This window comes from Ambystoma mexicanum, chromosome 1q (genome assembly GCF_040938575.1).
Source record: "Ambystoma mexicanum isolate Mex_15411 chromosome 1q, UKY_AmexF1_1, whole genome shotgun sequence".
Classification (NCBI taxonomy): Eukaryota; Metazoa; Chordata; class Amphibia; order Caudata; family Ambystomatidae; genus Ambystoma; species Ambystoma mexicanum.
Window position 1 is genome coordinate 12229428 of NC_090922.1, and position 17141 is coordinate 12246568.

General features: G+C 48.7%; 1 protein-coding gene across 3 annotated transcripts in view; it reads left to right on the forward strand.

Moving 5' to 3' along the window:
• The window catches only part of KIRREL1 (kirre like nephrin family adhesion molecule 1), a 2247154-nt gene that overhangs the window by 120874 nt on the left and 2109139 nt on the right, over positions 1 to 17141 (forward strand). For all 3 annotated transcript variants that reach the window (XM_069635419.1, XM_069635420.1, XM_069635421.1), the window contains exon 2: positions 11659 to 11808. In XM_069635419.1, the coding sequence (XP_069491520.1) occupies positions 11659 to 11808 (150 nt within the window). The remainder of the gene's footprint in view (positions 1 to 11658; positions 11809 to 17141) is intronic.

The window sequence follows — 17141 nt, forward strand, 5'->3', positions numbered from 1 at the left end:
AGCTCGGCTGAGGTGAAACTACACACCATAGATGTCCGTAGGGTGGTCCTCTACTATGTAAATAAAACCAGACCGCTAAGGAAAACAGATCAACTGTTTGTGTCTGTAGCTACAGGCAGAGAGGGGAATCGCGTCTCTAAAGGTGCCATCTCGAAGTGGATTATTAACTGTACCCAGCTGTGTTACTCACTCCCTGAAAGAACTCTCCCTTTCACGCCAAGAGCCCACTCTACTAGAGGCATTGGGGCCACTCTGGCTTTCATTGCAAATGTATCCCTTGACACCATTTGCAAAGCAGCTACTTGGAGCTCTATTCACACTTTTACTCAGCATTACTGCTTTGACACCCATTCCAGGGCAGATACACAAGTGGGACAAGCGGTTCTAAGACACTTATTTGCTCATGACCCTTCTCACATCCCACCTCCTTCTTCAGGTACTGCTCGCTAATCTATGCACAGCATGTGATCTAAGCAGATTCCACAAGCCTCAGAAGGGATACATTACTCACCGTAATCGTATTTCTGATGCTTGTATCGGCTTAGATTCACATGCGACCCACCCTTCCTCCCCTCTGAGAGAAGGCGCATGGTTGCTTGTAGTCTTACCTTTCTATATATCTGCTTGGATTATCTGTACTCGCGCTACTCCTCATGCTACCTCATGTCAGAAAAAATACAATCTGAGGATCTTAGATGCGTGAGGGATTTTGGGTACAGTGGACGTCACACTAGGGATAGTATTACTGGCACGCCCTGTGTCGACGCCCATTTTCGAGTTCCGAAAAACAAACTGTAATACTCCGCAGCTTCCACTAGATGTCGGCCTATGCACAGCATGTGAATCTAAGCAGATACAAGCATCAGAAATACGATTACGGTGAGTAATGTATCATATATTTCTGAGGCTTGTGGAATCTGCTTAGATCACATGCTGTGCATAGGCCGACATCTAGTGGAAGCTGCGGAGTATTACAGTTTGTTTTTCGAAACTCGAAAATGGGCGTCGACACAGGCGTGCCAGTAATACTATCCCTAGTGTGACGTCCACTGTACCCAAGATCCCTCACGCGTCTAGGATCCTCAGATTGTTTTTTTCCGCCATACTGGTCGGAAGCATCTTGCGGAGTCCCCTGGCCTTAGCCATACTTTTGCTTATTATTTAAGTTTAAAATTATTTATTAACATCCTTCCCCACCCCAACGTCGACCCTCGACACTCGACGACGGCTGGAGAAGACATCGACCGTCGGCTGCTGCACGACGGATCTGGGCCTCGGAAGGCCGCTGGCCTCGGCCCGGGCCTAGTAGGCCGCTGGCCTCGGCCCTGCAAGTAGGGAGAGTGGGGGGTGGCACATACTCTTCACTCTTGGTATATAGGTACACCCTATAGGTACACCTTATATATTTACTACACTTACCAGCCCGCTGCCTCAAGGTGCGTATGGAGGGTACCCCTTTCCAATTCTGCCCCAAGTGCAATCGCAAATACCCTTGGGTCGACAGGCACGCCACGTGCAATCTCTGCTTGCCGAGGGACCACCCCGAAGCGAACTGCAGAGCGTGTAGTAGGTTTAAGCCTAAGACACTTAAGGACCGTTCGACAAAGCGTTTTGCCCACCACGCCAGGCAGGCGGCCATGGCAGCGGAGGGCGCCTTCAGCGATGGCAGCGATGCCGTACTTTCGGACGGCGAGGGCATTACGGCGTCGAAAGACTGCTGAGCGCTGGTCCCCGACCTCGGAAGGTTGTCCAGCAGGGCGGCTATGGGGAAGACCCCCGGCGACGCAAGCGCTACACACCCTACACACACTAAGCACACTAAGTCCAACCGAACCTCGACGACGTCGACTTCTCGGAAAGAGGCACAGATAGAACGGTCCGACTCGGTGTCCTCTGGGCGCTCTCGATCGAGATCGCCTCATGATGCAAGGCAATCATCCACTCTTGCCAAGAGTGCCTCGCTCCCTAGATTAACAGAAGTTCGATCGTCGGAAGACGAAGACGACTTCCAACCCCAGGCCGCGCTCCAGGAGACCGAGGCCGCAGTTAACACCAGCCAGGCCCCACGCTCGAAACACACAGATACCTCCCCAGACCATCGACGCCAGCCGTCGAAAGTCTCTGGGGCCTCCAAGGGGCAGGGAAAACATTTTTCCACGCATGGGGAGGGGGGGAAACAGCGGAAAGCACAGCCTTCCACTCCTATAAGACCATCCTTCCACCCTAAGCAGACAGACAAACACAAATCTACTGGGACATCAACATCCACCAAGGGTACCCTTAATAAGTTGCCTACTAAAGTCATACCCTGTTCCAAAGAATGGTCCAGTGAAGACATAGACAGGGTCATGTCAAGGATGTCTTCCTTAGCTGATTTTTATGACAAAAACCCAGAACATTTCCTTTCGTATGACCCTCAAGGGGCCACACCCTCAGGCTCCTCTGATCCTATCCCCCTAAGTAAAAAGGCCCGGTTCGAAAGACCTAAACCCTTCGAGGTGCAGCCTTACTCTACTCCATACTCTACTCCACTCCAGGAGTTTGAAATTATGGAGGAACAGGCCGGGACTGAATACTATGCGGATGATGAGGACCTGGAGGAGGTAGAAGATGAGCAGGAAATTTACAGAGTAGATTCCCCGGTAGAGAGCGAAGCCCCAGTTACCGACTCGCCAGTTGATAACCAGCCCCTCCTTAATGAAGTTCTCGCTCGCGCAGCAGAACATTTTCACATCGACACCCACGGTGTACAGGAGGAAAGGGACTTCGCAGAAGAGTTGGTGGGAGAGAGGAGGCCGGTCGCTCAGACCATCCCGATCCTTAAATCCATCCAACGTAGAATAGATCCATCCCTGGTGAATCCTAACCTCACCAGAGCCGTCAACCCCAGAGTCGAAAAACTTTTTCGGGCAGCCCAGTCTGACCCTCTTTATATAAGAGGACATCTTAAACCAGACTCCCTAGTGGTTACCAACACTCGGAAGAGGGCTGGGACACCCTTATCGTCGTCAGAAGCTCCTCCCGACAAGGAGAGCAAAAAACTGTACGGGTTTGGCAGGAAGGTAGCCTCAACGTCCGCCTACCAGGCAAGGATTGCAAACTCCACCACCCTGTTGGCAAGTTACAACTGCCATCAATGGGAAGAGGTTGCGGCGCTCATAGCCTCTGCTCCTGAACCGTTAAAGGGCCAGTTGGCTCGGATCTCGGCAGAAGGAAGAGCCGTGTCTGGTTGCATATTAAAAGCAACTTTCGACGCCGCGGACAACGCAGGAAGATTGATAGCAGAAGGTACTGTTATCAAGAGACATGCGTAGTTACGGCAGTCGGGGTTCAAAACAGAAACCCAGGCTTCATTAATAGACAAGCCGGTGGAACCCGATCTATTGTTTGGGAAAGCGGTCGAAGACGCACTTAAGAATGCCAAGGACGAATACGAGACTCTCAAATCCCTTGGCCAGCTTACCAATAAACCCCCTAACCAGAGGGGGAACAGTAATTTTCGTCGCCCACGCGGCCAAAATTCACAAAGAGGCAACTATGCCCAAGGACAGGGTACACAATGGAACAACAACCAGCAGTCTACCCAAAGTTACGGCAGGGGTAACAAGAGAGGTCGTGGAAGAGGCAGAGGCAGTCCCAACAAGGGAGGTGGCACGCCTCCACCAAAGCAGTGACGCTCAGTTCAGGGTCCCTTCTCACGCAACCCCAGTAGGGGGACGCATTTCCAACTTCACCCAGGCTTGGGAAGGGATCACCTCAGACAGATGGGTGCTGTCAACAGTGTCCACAGGATATTGTATAGAATTACTACAGCGTCCCCGGAACCACCCTCCACGACAAAGAATACACTCCTTAGAACATCAGAAGATCCTTCTCGAGGAGATCGCCATTCTGCTAGAAAAGGACGCGATAGAACTCGTCCCAGGACACCAGGTAAACAAGGGTATCTATTCAACCTACTTCCTTGTGCAAAGAAAGATTTGACAATGCGCCCAGTATTGGACTTACGGCCTGCCAACAAGTATGTCAAGCCCCAAAAATTCCGTATGACCACGTTACAAGAGGTAATCCCCCTCCTAAAAAAGGGGGATTACATGGCAACCTTGGATATGAAAGATGCTTATTTTCATATTTCCATGCTCCCAGCGCACAGAAAATACTTGCGCTTCAAGGTGGACAGTCGCCACTACCAATTCAAGGTACTGCCCTTCGGGATAGCTTCAGCACCAAGGGTATTCACCAAGGTACTGGCGGTGGCAGCTGCACACCTACGCAGGGAGGCAATCCCAGTGTACCCTTATCTGGACGACTGGCTCATAACGGGGGAAACCCCAGGAATTTGCAGGTCAAACATTCAGAGGACTATCGACCTCCTCCACGAATTAGGCTTCTCTATCAACGAGAAGAAGTCAAGTCTGGTGCCAAGCACCTCCAAACAGTTCCTAGGAGCAATCATAGATACTCAGAAAGGGTTGACCTTCCCTTCGGAAGAAAGAATTCGGAATATACTGCTGCAAATTCCGCTTTATCAGTCAGGTCAACAAATAACGGTATGCAAAGCAATGCGGTTACTGGGCATGATGGCGTCATGCATTTACCTGGTCCCCCACGCGCGTCTGCGCATGCGTCCCATGCAGGAATGGTTGGCGAAACAGTGGTCTCAGGCAAGTGGTCAGTGGGACGATCTAGTGGTCGTTTCGCCAACACTCGTACAGAGCTTACACTGGTGGACAAGAGAGAATCTCGCAAGGGGAAAACCCTTTTACGATCCAGAGGTACAGGCAGTGGTGACTACAGATGCATGCCTGACTGGGTGGGGAGCTCACCATCTCCACCACACAGCTCAGGGTCTCTGGTCTCACTCAGTAGCCAAGAACCACATCAATCTGCTAGAGCTTCTGGCAGTATTCCGAGCGCTTCGGGCGTTCGAGCCCCATCTGCTAAACTTGTCGGTGCAGATCCAGACGGACAGCACAACAGCCATGTTCTATCTGAACAAACAAGGAGGGACTCGTTCGCCAAATCTGTCCAAGCTTGCCCAGAAAATCTGGATATGGGCACTCAGACGGAACATCTTCCTGTCATCACAACATGTTCCAGGGGAGCTCAATTCCCTAGCGGATGCCCTAAGCAGAGACTCCCTCCCAGAAGAACACGAATGGGTCCTTCACAGAGATATCGTAGAAGATATCTTCTCTCGGTGGGGTTTCCCCACTATAGACCTATTCGCCACAAGCGAAAACAAACAATGCCCAGGATTTGCATCCAGGTTCCCCCAGCCAGACTCCCAAGGGAACGCCCTGTGGATGAACTGGTCAGGGATGTTTGCGTACGCTTTTCCACCAACTCCTCTCATCAGGAAGGTGGTGTACAAGATGAACAAGGAATCGATGACGCTCATCCTAGTTGCTCCCATGTGGGCGAGACAACCATGGTTTCCACACCTACGCAGGATGGCGGTGTGCGAGCCCATCAAACTCCCAACCTGGTACAACCTACTGTCCCAGCAACAAGGTCAAACAGTGCACCAGGAACCCAACTCAATGAACCTGGCAGCATGGCTCCTGAGGTCATAGAGCTTGGCCATCTCAATTTACCACAGAGGTGTATGGACATCCTAAAAGAATCCAGGAAACCAAACACAAGGCACTGTTACTTCGACAAGTGGAAGAGATTCGTTATTTGGTGCCAGAATAAACAAATCAACCCAGCTGATTGCACTCCTTCCAACGTTGTAACATACATGCTCCACCTGCTGGACGCAGGTTTGGTTTTTAACTCTCTGAAAGTACACCTGGCAGCCCTCTCGGCTTACACCACATCCCATAACAAAGTATCGTGGTGGAAAGTACCAGTAGTTAAAGCCTTCATGGAAGGAGTAAAGAGACTTCACCCTCCTATTTCGAACCCACCGCCAGGATGGGACCTCAATGTGGTGCTAGCTAAGCTCATGGGCCCCCCTTTCCAACCCATGCATAAACGTAGTCTCAAACACCTGACTTATAAAACGGCCTTCTTAGTAGTCATTACCTCTATAAGAAGGGTCAGTGAAATTCAGGCTCTGTCAGTGCAGGATCCTTTCTTTATTATCCACAAAGACAAACTGGTTTTACGCACACACCCTAGGTTGTCACCTAAATTTATATCTAAGTTCCATGTAAACCAGTCCATCGAGCTTCCGGCTTTCTTCCAGAACCCGCAAAGCTCAGCTGAGGTGAAACTACACACCCTTGATGTGCGTAGGGCGGTCCTCTACTATGTAAATAAAACCAGACCGCTAAGGAAAACAGATCAACTGTTTGTCTCCGTAGCTACAGGCAGAGAAGGGGATCGCGTCTCTAAAGGCGCGATCTCGAAGTGGATTATCAACTGTATACAGCTGTGTTACTCTCTTTCTGAAAAAACTCTGCCTTTTACGCCAAGGGCCCATTCTACTAGAGGCATTGGGGCCACTCTGGCTTTCATTGCAAATGTTCCCCTCGACACCATTTGCAAAGCAGCTACTTGGAGCTCTATTCACACTTTTACTCAGCATTACTGCATTGACACTCATTCCAAGACAGATACACAAGTGGGACAAGCGGTTCTAAGACACCTGTTTGCTCATGACCCTTCTCACATCCCACCTCCTTCTTCTGGTACTGCTCGCTAATCTATGCACAGCATGTGATCTAAGCAGATTCCACAAGCCTCAGAAGGGATACATTACTCACCGTAATCGTATTTCTGATGCTTGTATCTGCTTAGATTCACATGCGACCCACCCTTCCTCCCCTCTGAGAGAAGGCGCATGATTGCTTGTAGTCTTACCTTCTGTCTATCTGCTTGGATTATCTGTACTCACGCTACTCCTCATGCTTCCTCATGTCAGAAAAAATACAATCTGAGGATCCTAGACGCGTGAGGGATCTTGGGTACAGTGGACGTCACACTAGGGATAGTATTACTGGCACGCCTGTGTCGACGCCCATTTTCGAGTTCCGAAAAACAAACTGTAATACTCCGCAGCTTCCACTAGATGTCGGCCTATGCACAGCATGTGAATCTAAGCAGATACAAGCATCAGAAATACGATTACGGTGAGTAATGTATCCCATATATATATATATATATATAATTTTTTTTTTTTTTTTTGCGTGCTACCCTTGTCGTACAAATCTGTACTTATACTGAGATTATGCTTACTATACCCGATGTACACCCCACCTACACCATATTCCCTGAGGCTTTTATACAATATTAATATCCTCAACCTCTGTTTCGTACCTCGTTAACACCCCCAGCGTGTGAGATGACTGGCCAAGCTTGTCCCCACCTAGCCGTGAACCCCATTTCCCCGGGGAATCTAAAAGCAGTCTCACCTTCAAACGATAAACCCCCCACGTCCGGTACCCTCTGTGGTCCTTTTGCAACTTTTGACAAAGTATTCCGATATAATCTCCCCCGTGTATCAAATGGGTAATTTAATTCACCCCCCTACGTATCCGACATGAGACATGAATGTACCCTTGGTCCTGCACCCGAGCCACAATCCACTAACGACCCTCAATATCCAAACCTAACGCTGTCATTGCTTGTACCTTGCCGTACAAACCCTTCCATCCTAGAACACCTCCCCCGGGCTGCTTACCTCGGGCCTCCCTCTATATCACTTCCTTATTGCATGTATGCCACCATACCACAGTGTCTGTATGCTGCTGCCCCCAACCTCGTTTAACTGCCCTGCGTAGCGTGCCGGCCCTCGAAGTGGGCTTAACACGTCCCTTACTGTGGGGGCTGCTTTCTTTGCACTATTCCCCTGACCCCACCACTGAAACTGCTACCTCAATTGTAGCGTCTGGCATCCCTTTCTATCCTGTGGTGCTCCATAGTGCGCCTATTTTTGTTGCATTGGCACTACCCCAGAATCCCCACAGCCAGCCCTGAACACACTTAATTGTACCCAGAGCAACTCGTTGCTTTGGCGCCATGTCTCCACTCCTTAGATGACCGAGTGCGCTATCTCTACCTTGCATTGTCCTTGCCCCAAAAGCCACTGGCCGCCGCCTTTGCACACCACTTACATGCACGCTGGCCTCGCCAATAACAGGAGCACACTGCCCCTTGTAACCATACTCCCGTGAGCAACCCAATTGTACCTTGTTTGTTTTTGCTTTAACACACGTTTGTGTTTTTTAAGGCGGATTCGCGCCCCTGTTGCTTTGCGTGGTCTTGCTTCCAAGACCTTCACGTTGCCCCTGTGTTCTCACCGTCTTACAAGGACGCCCTCACCTCCGACAAACGCAGCTGCTGCATTTGTATGAATGTTGCCGTTACAAACGTGTCAGTAGATAGATCTACCAGGGTGTTAAATGCTCTGTGCCTGCCGATCGGAGCCCCTTGTTCCTCCTTTACCATGCACTTTGTCAGTGGAGTAACTTTGCTGAAAATGTTGGGGGGGACATGACATCCGAAGGAAAGGTGCCCCAGCCAAATGAATGGGGACAAAATGGTGTGTCATGAAAGTTGGGGGTGACAAACGCCCCCGCCCCCCCTAAAATTACGCCCATGCACTGTGTGCCATAATCCAACCGCCAACGGTTGCCAAACATCGGAGAGCTGCCTGAAAGAGTGCTAACTGATACGTGCGCCGTACCGTATACCATAGCCCCATTGCCCTCTAAGAGCATTTCGTACATACCTCGTAACATATTAGCCCAGAAAACATATCCCCGCCAGTACCCGGTCCCTGTGTTTCCTTCTGTAAAACATCTATAGCATGGGAGAGAATAGGCCTTCGGCATAAATGTCGATCGTACGCCATACCCCACACCTTAGCCACAACCTGCACGCACGCCGCACCCCAGATGCCACTCTCAGCCTAACATCACTCCTACACCCCCATTTTGAGGCGTTCACGCTGACTCCTGCATCTTCAAATATTGTATAACATTGTTGTTGTGTGCATAACTCCCTTCCTTGCAATCACCAGAAAAACCAAGTAAAGCAACACATTGGCCCGTGCACCCGCGGGTACCCCTTGATTCGCGACCCTACCTCTGCACCACTCTGCAAAGACGCTTTCAAACAGGTGTAAAGGTGTCCTTTGCCTCGCGGTGATCCTTATCTCCGCCCAAAACTTTAACCCTTATCCTTAACATTGTCAATTCCCGTTTCTAAGTTGACTGAAAAAGGTTTGATGCTAAACCAACCGTACCCTGCATGCTCATGGTGGCCATTTGGCTTTCGTCCGCTGCCTCGCAACCCAGTGCAATACCTCGCCATCCTTCGTAAAAGGCCCCGGACACTGCTTTATGTACACCAATTGCCCAAAACCACCCCCCCCCCGGGATTTGTCTGCAGCTAACTTTTCAGCAACGTGTATGATATTAAAACCACCTTACTCGCGGCTGATGCTGCCCATTCTTTCTGTGGCCTCTTATGGTTGGAGCTGTGCGCCGCTGTGTGCCTAAAGGACCATCCTGGCGAACCTGCATGTTAGGCCCAATCCCGGCCGGGCCATACCACCGCAACCACCACTCCTGCCCCTACTACCAATACCTCTCTCATCTCATGTCTCGATGTAAACCACGAGGTAACCACCGAACAGTTTAACATTGCTCACCCATATTTTTTACCCAGCCCCGTTGACTGCTGGGGCGCAATAAGCGTATTGCCCTTACTTGTCTTTAGCCACCTATGCTGAACGGCGCCCATGCGCCCTCCCCTCGTGTACCTGTGGTACTAACAACCATTTTTGAGAAAACGGGCCATGCTGTATAGCGCCTCACATTGTGCTCTTTCTCAAATAGTACCCCCCTAGGCAATAGCATGCCGTCTGGCTTTAGCCTCCCCGCAGATCGCAGTAGAAATTAAACGATGAGTTTGCAACCTAGCTCTTATCATTCTAGCAGCCGACCAGAAAACATTGAAATTGTCACATAATATCACGTCTCAACATAAGCTGCATCAAACCAGCAAGCTCGACGTCCGACTGCCCTGTATGAGATTATTACACTTGCCCTTAGAGGCATGTAATTGCAACCTAAGCTGCGTATTATCTACCTTGCACCCAGACAACTAGGTGCTGCGCGGCGCCTTACCACGCTTGCAATAAATTACGTCTTCATTTAAATAACAGTGCTCCATCACCTCACACGGCCGTGTACAGTCCCGTTTTGTAACCAAGCGCTTTGCCGTGCTGAGCCCAGCCCAGCCTCCGGCTGTATGTCGCCTTCGCTTTGTGACCTCTTTTGTCCCGCGCCATGATTATAACCCACTTTTAGCCACTGCTAGCTGCTCCACTCGGACATTTTTCTTAACATTCCCTCGGCGGCCTAGCTGTTAACGTGCAAACCTCTGCATCCAACCATTCGCAAGCTCCTGGCACTCTTAGCGCGGCTCTACTAAACAACGGTAACATGCTAGTTCCCCCGAAAGCCACTGGCCTGATGTAACCAAATAACAGGAACCGAATGACCCCGTATTCAACAATGTACACAACCCTGGCGCTCATAGCGTGGCTATAATTACCAATGCTAACGTGAACCCAGGAACCCAGTATCCAACCATTTGCCAGCCCCTGGCAATTTAAGCGCAGCTCTAACACGAGGCCCCTTCTCCCTCTCAGCCCGTGTAAACATTCAGCAAGACCCGCCAATAATCCCCCACACCAAGCTGCAGCCGCCTCCCGCCGCTAGCAGGGTAAGCTATAAAACTCATAAACCGCATTGCATCATCTCTGTTCCCGCCTGTGCCCCGCTCGCCTTTCCCATACTACCATATTCAGGTTCCGTGTCGTCGTTGCTGCAATGGGACCCCCTCCTTCACTGGAACCGGCAGTCATGCAGCTTCTCCACGAACGGACGAGATCATCCCAAGCAAGTCACATGAACGAGGAGCGGCAACAAAATGAAAACGAAATCCTCCTCTCCATGTAGGCGGGCGGGCGTCCTTCTGCTGCGGCCGGCTGGATGCTGGCTGCCGTAAGGAGCCTGCCCGTTATAAAGGGTGTAGCCTTTCCCCTTTCTTTTGTTCGCCCTTCGCGGGCTTTCCTCGTGCTTTGCAGCGCTTTCCTTTTTTCGCTGGCTTTCCCCTTATTCCGCCACGCTTTTGGCCGGCGCCACCCCTTTTTCCCAGAAGGGGGAGGACAGGAGGAGGACACTGCCCGGGTTATCGGGTGCCTCCTCCATTTTGCTCTGCTCCATTCATCGTCACTGGCATAGTTCCCTTTCACACAGTCTGCTGCCGCCCCACCCACCCCCTCCTAAAAGAAAGAGCTTAGCCAGTACCAGTTAATCCCATGGATATCTCATAATTATCGAGCAAAGGGGACTGTAGACTAGCAGTACAAAAAATATAATCGGTGAATAACGTGTACTTATATTAATGTTTTATTTAATACCATGTTGAACAGTGCTCATTTCACCAGTTTATGAAAGGTTCAAACTTACTTGTATAACAGTGATTAAATAACAAAGGATCGTGCAGATCAGGGTGACGTCAGTTGGATGTGGAAAATGTACCAGTATGAACTATATAGACTAGCTCAGAACAGTACATATGCCAAAGTAGACGACATTTACTGCAAAGTCTTGTCCATAATTCAACTATCAATGTGAGTGCTTTATCACTTTCTTCTCTACAATGTAACAGTTGCATTTTCTTTTCTCTCCACAGCTGTTTGCTCAAGGTTCACACAGGAACCAGAAGATCAGACTGTGGTGGCAGGACAAAAAGTGGTCTTGTCCTGCGTGGTACTGAACTATTCTGGCATTGTCCAGTGGACCAGAGATGGGCTAGCCCTGGGAATTGGACAGGGTTTAAAAGGTATAATATCATTGAGCTGAATTATAGCTTTTTAATGCCCACTTCATCAAACTCATATTGAAATGTTTCAGTACCTAATATGCTAAATTATCATTTTGGTGGCAAATATAAGGTTGATAAGGCCTTTGTACTTATGGATTGGAATTCCTCTGAAACACCTGAGGTGGTTTGGTGTAGTTTATGGGACTGTTTCTTTTTAGGGCTATAAACGGAATCATCTTGTGGTGATCGGCCTTCTTCTATGTCTATACTTCTTTAGTCTGAGGGTGTCATTTTAACTTCTGAGACATTGAGCAAATGTACTTCATCTTAAAAGGCAAATTGAATTGCTTGCATATCATTTTCGTTAAAGTCATTATTTTATTAATTGTAATGCTGGTTACAGCAAAGAAATTATACAATGTTTTTTATAAGAAATTGTCCTGTTGCTGCCATTGCACTAAATCATTTGGCCTCTTTGGCATCCAGAATCAGTCAGCTACCCACCCTTTATTTACCCCTCAGTTCAAGTTACCTGCGCTTTATCTCATACTGCCCAATGTCTTTCTGGTATGATTGTGTTGAACTGTCCAAGTTTAACACCTTTCATTCATTGGTACTCTTTATTGCATATTTTGAACTGGGGACACACAGCATATTCACATTAAATGTATTACAGTTTCAAGTAAAACCCCCAAATTGTACATTGCAGTCAGATTTGAGTCGTAGTAAATGATGGGATACATTTTTACACACACACTTTTGTGTGTGTGGGTTGGTAACCGGTGATAGGCGAGGTCACCATGCTGGCTAAATAAGAGGCATGTAATAGTTGTGAATTATTAGGTATTGAAAAGAGATGAGTTTTTCAAATTATTTAAACAGTGAGTAAATCAATGGGTGTGCCTGCTTGTGTGGAATTGCACAACAATAGACCACAGTACAATGGGTAGAATGGAGGTGCAGAGAGTTGTGTCAATGGACACAGAAATATCACCAATTGGCCTTCAAAGGATGAACAAGCAAAATCTTTTATTCCAAGACACTGACAGAATATGGTCCCATCCTGCTACCTCACCTCCCCTCTGAGTTCTCTATACCTCATGTGACCCGACGCAACTTCCAGTTGGTTTTTCCCTCTCGCTTATGAGACAATAGTTTGTCCTCGTCCGTCATCAATTTTTAGTACCCTTCAATCATCACATGTCCATCTCATTGTGTGGCTGGCAACTTCAGGTTCCATCCCCCTCAAGTGAGGGGTGTCGGTCTGCTGCCCACTGATGCGTGTCCACGTTAGTAAAGGCTCCATTGTTCGATCTGGTTGTAAGTAGACAATCCAAAGAAAGTGACTGGGTGGCTTTCACCCAGTGCCCCTAATCCCACCTAAAGTGCTGTGCCTTGCTTATGTGAATAACCAGAAGGTCTTTCACAACCTTTTCCACGGATGATCCCCTAAGGTGGCCAGGGAAAGTCCATTGCTCTACGGGTTCCTCGAGGAGTGGGGGAGAAGCACCCTATGGTGAGACATGGTATCCCCCTTTTTCCACAACACAACCCCTATCCCTGCTTATTTTATGGGAAACTACAACTCCCATATAACATCCCCACTTTACCTTAACAAAAGTACTGCACAAAGGTAGATGAGGATTGAGGTCAGAAGGATTACCTCCCCTGACTTGCATTGGCCCTGTCCCTGAAATGATGCCAGGCAGAGACCGGCAAGTAGCTCTAACCATGTACACCTCCCACTTATTAACACTCTTTGTGAAGATAAAAGGTGGCGCACACAGGCACACTTTGAGCAAGGCTGGGTACGAGAAGGACCAGCGCTACCAAGGCTGATGCGAACCAGGCAGTGGAAGGCCAACGGGCTGAACGACAGTTGAGAGGATCCAGAGAAAGCCAGGCAAGATTTCCATGCTTTCGGGAGGTCGTGAGCATTCGAAGAGCAAACAAAGTGAGCAGAGGACAGAAACCTTCAAATTGCCAGGAAGTGGCCTGCAACCTTTCCTGGTGAACGGCGGAGTTGGGAAGGAGCAGAAGAGGCGTTGGTATCGGCCTTGAGCTGTAGGAAAGAGATTAAAGAAATCCAATTAACATAGCCGGTGAGTTATCGAGGGAAACAAAAGTCTGGTGGATGTTAAAGGGAAAGTGACTGTAATTTGAAGGTTGTGTGTGTGTGTGTGCCGATAAAACGTGAATGAAGAGAACAATTGTTAAAAGACAAGGGCCCTCATTACAACTCAGGCGTTAAGGGTTAACGCCACCGTTAACCCTTAACGCCTGATTCCCACCTTAACGCCTGCTTTTTGCAGGCGTTAAGTTCCATGGTGCTAAGGCACCTTGGTGCTAATTACGGCACCGTAATTTACGGTGCCGTAATTAGCGCCTTCCCCACTCCCATTATGCCCTATGGGGCAAAAATGGGAATGGGGAAGGTAAAATGGGAAATGGGGATTTACCGCCCCACTCACCTTGTAATGGGGCGGTAAATCCGCCATCCACCATGGTGTAAACGTAGTTTACACCATGGTGGTAAAGTTGGTGCACTTAGCACCTCAGTTGTAATGAGGGCCAAGGATACAAAGTAGCGAGGTGAAGTCGCACATTTGTAAGTCTCTGTGAAATGTTATGAATTTCTAAAGATATTAGAAGCAGAGTACAAAGGAAACCGTGATAAGGAAAGAACGTTGAATAAGAGGAAAGTGACATTTGTGAACTGTGAAATATGCCAAGAGGGCAATAAGAAAATATAAGAACTTTGGAAAAGTACTAGGAGGAATTAGGGGGGAGGGGGGAAGAAATACCAAGAGGTATTGGTGTTACAAATGAACTTTAACGTTTACCTGGACTCCTCAGGAGCGTAATGCCTTCTCAGCCTGTGAACCTGTAATTGGGCACTTTTTGTATTTCTTTTCTGTAAAAATGGTAACAACAACATTAGAATGTCAAGCCACAACATTTTTGTATGACTACACTACAAGAGGTAATCCCTCTACTAAAAGGGGGGATTACATGGCAACATTGGATATGAAAGATGCCTATTTTCATATTTCAATGTTCCCAGCGCACATAAGATTCTTGCATTTAAAGATAGCCAACCAGCACTACCAATTCAAGGTCCTGCCCTTTGGAATAGCCTTGGCTCCAAGGGTATTCACCAAGGTTCTGGCGGTAGTGGCTGCGCACCTACGCAGGGAGCCAATCCCAGTGTACCCTTACCTTGACGACTGGCTCATTACAGGGGAGTCCCCCCTAATTTGCAGACTAAACATCCAAAGAACCATCGACATCCTCTTCCAATTGGGCTTCTCAACCAACGAGAAAAAGTCAAGCCTGGTGCCAAGGACCTCAAAACAGTTCCTAAGAGCTGTCCTAAATACTCAAGAGGGGTTGGCCTTTCCATCAGAGGAAAGAATTCGAAATTTGTTACTGCAAATTGCTCAATATCAGGCCGGTCACCAAATAAGGGTGCGCAAAGCTATGCATTTGCTAGGCATGATGGTGTCTTGCATTTACCTGGTTCCCCACGCGCGCCTGCGCATGCGACCAATGCAGGAATGGTTGGCGAAACAGTGGTCTGAGGCAAGTGGTCAGTGGGACGATCTAGTGTTGGTTTCGTACAGAGTCTTCCATGGTGGACAAGAGAGAATCTTACGAAGGGAAAACCCTTCTACGATCCAAAGATACAGGCCGTTGTCACAACAGACGCCTCCCTGGCAGGGTGGGGAGCTCACTACCTTTACCACACAGCTCAGGGTCTCTGGTCTCACACAGTGGCTCAGAACCACATCAATCTGCTAGAACCTTTGGTAGTCTTCAAAGCGCTTCGGGCATACAAACCCCTCCTATCCAACCAGCCAGTGCAGATCCTAACAGACAGCACAACTGCAATGTTTTACTTAAACAGGGGGGCACTCGTTCTCAAAATCTGTCCTTGCCCAGCAAATTTGGAAATGGGCACTCAAACAGACGATTTACCTGTCATCCCAGCATGATCCGGGGGAGCTCAACTCGCTAGCAGAAGCTCTGAGCAGAAATCCCCTCCCAGAGGAACATGAGTGGCGACTACACAAAGAGGTAGTAGGAGACCTCTTCTCTCAGTGGGGTTTCCCCACTATAGACCTATTTGCAACAAGCAAACAGGCAATCCCCAAACTTTGCATTCAGCTTTCCTCAGCCAGGCTCCAAGGGGAACGCCCTTTGGATGAATTGGTCAGGGATATTTGCCCACGCTTTTCCACCAACCCCTCTGATGAGGAAAGTGGTGAACAAGATCCACAGGGAACCGATGACGCTCATCCTAGTTGCTCCTATATGGGCAAGACAACCATGGTATCCACACCTGCGCAAACTGGTGGTGTGCGACCCCCATCAAACTGCTGTGCCGGTACAACCTTCTCTCCCAGCACGAGGGGCTAACAGTGCATCCTCAGCCCAACTCGATGAACTTGGCAGCATGGTTTCTGAAGTCAGAGTTTGGCCACCTCAACCTTCCACAAAGATGCATGGACATCTTGAAAGAAGCTAGAAAGCCCAACACCAGACACTGTTACTTTCACAAATGGAATCTTTTTGTTATCTGGTGCCAGTCAAGGAATATCAACCCCTTCGAATGTACTCCATCTCACATTCTAACCTATATGCTCCATTTGTTAGACGCAGGGTTGGTATTTACCTCCCTAAAGGTCCAGCTGGTGGCCTTGTCAGCTTACACCACCTCAAAGAGTAAACTCTCTTGGTGGAAGATACCGTTATTAAAACCTTCATGGAGGGAGTAAAGAGACTTCACCCCCCAATTTCTAATCCGCCGCCAGGTTGGAATCTTAATGTGGTACTTGCTAAGCTCATGGGGACCCCCCTTTCAGCCGATGCACACTTCTGGTCTAAAACACCTGACTTATAAAACTGCCTTCTTAGTGGCTATCACTTCTATAAGAAGAGTAAGTGAAATTCAAGCTCTGTCAGTGCAGGATTCTTTCTTTTCTATTCATGAGGATAAACAGGTTTTGCGAACCCACCCTAGGTTCTCCCCTAAATTCATTTCTAAATTTCATGTGAACCAGCCTATCGAGCTACCGGCTTTCTTCCAGGAACCCAAAAGCTCAGCTGAGATAAAACTCCACACACTAGATGTGAGGAGAGCGGTCCTCTACTACCTAGACAAGACCAGACTGCTAAGGAAAACTGGTCAGTTATTTGTCTCCATCGCTCCAGGCAAAGAAGGCGACCTCATTTCCAAGATTGCTATCTCTAGGTGGATAGTCAGTTGTATCCAACTGTGCTATTCTTTATCAGACCAAACTTTGCCTTTTACTCCCAGGGCTCACTCTACAAGAGGCACAGGAGCCACT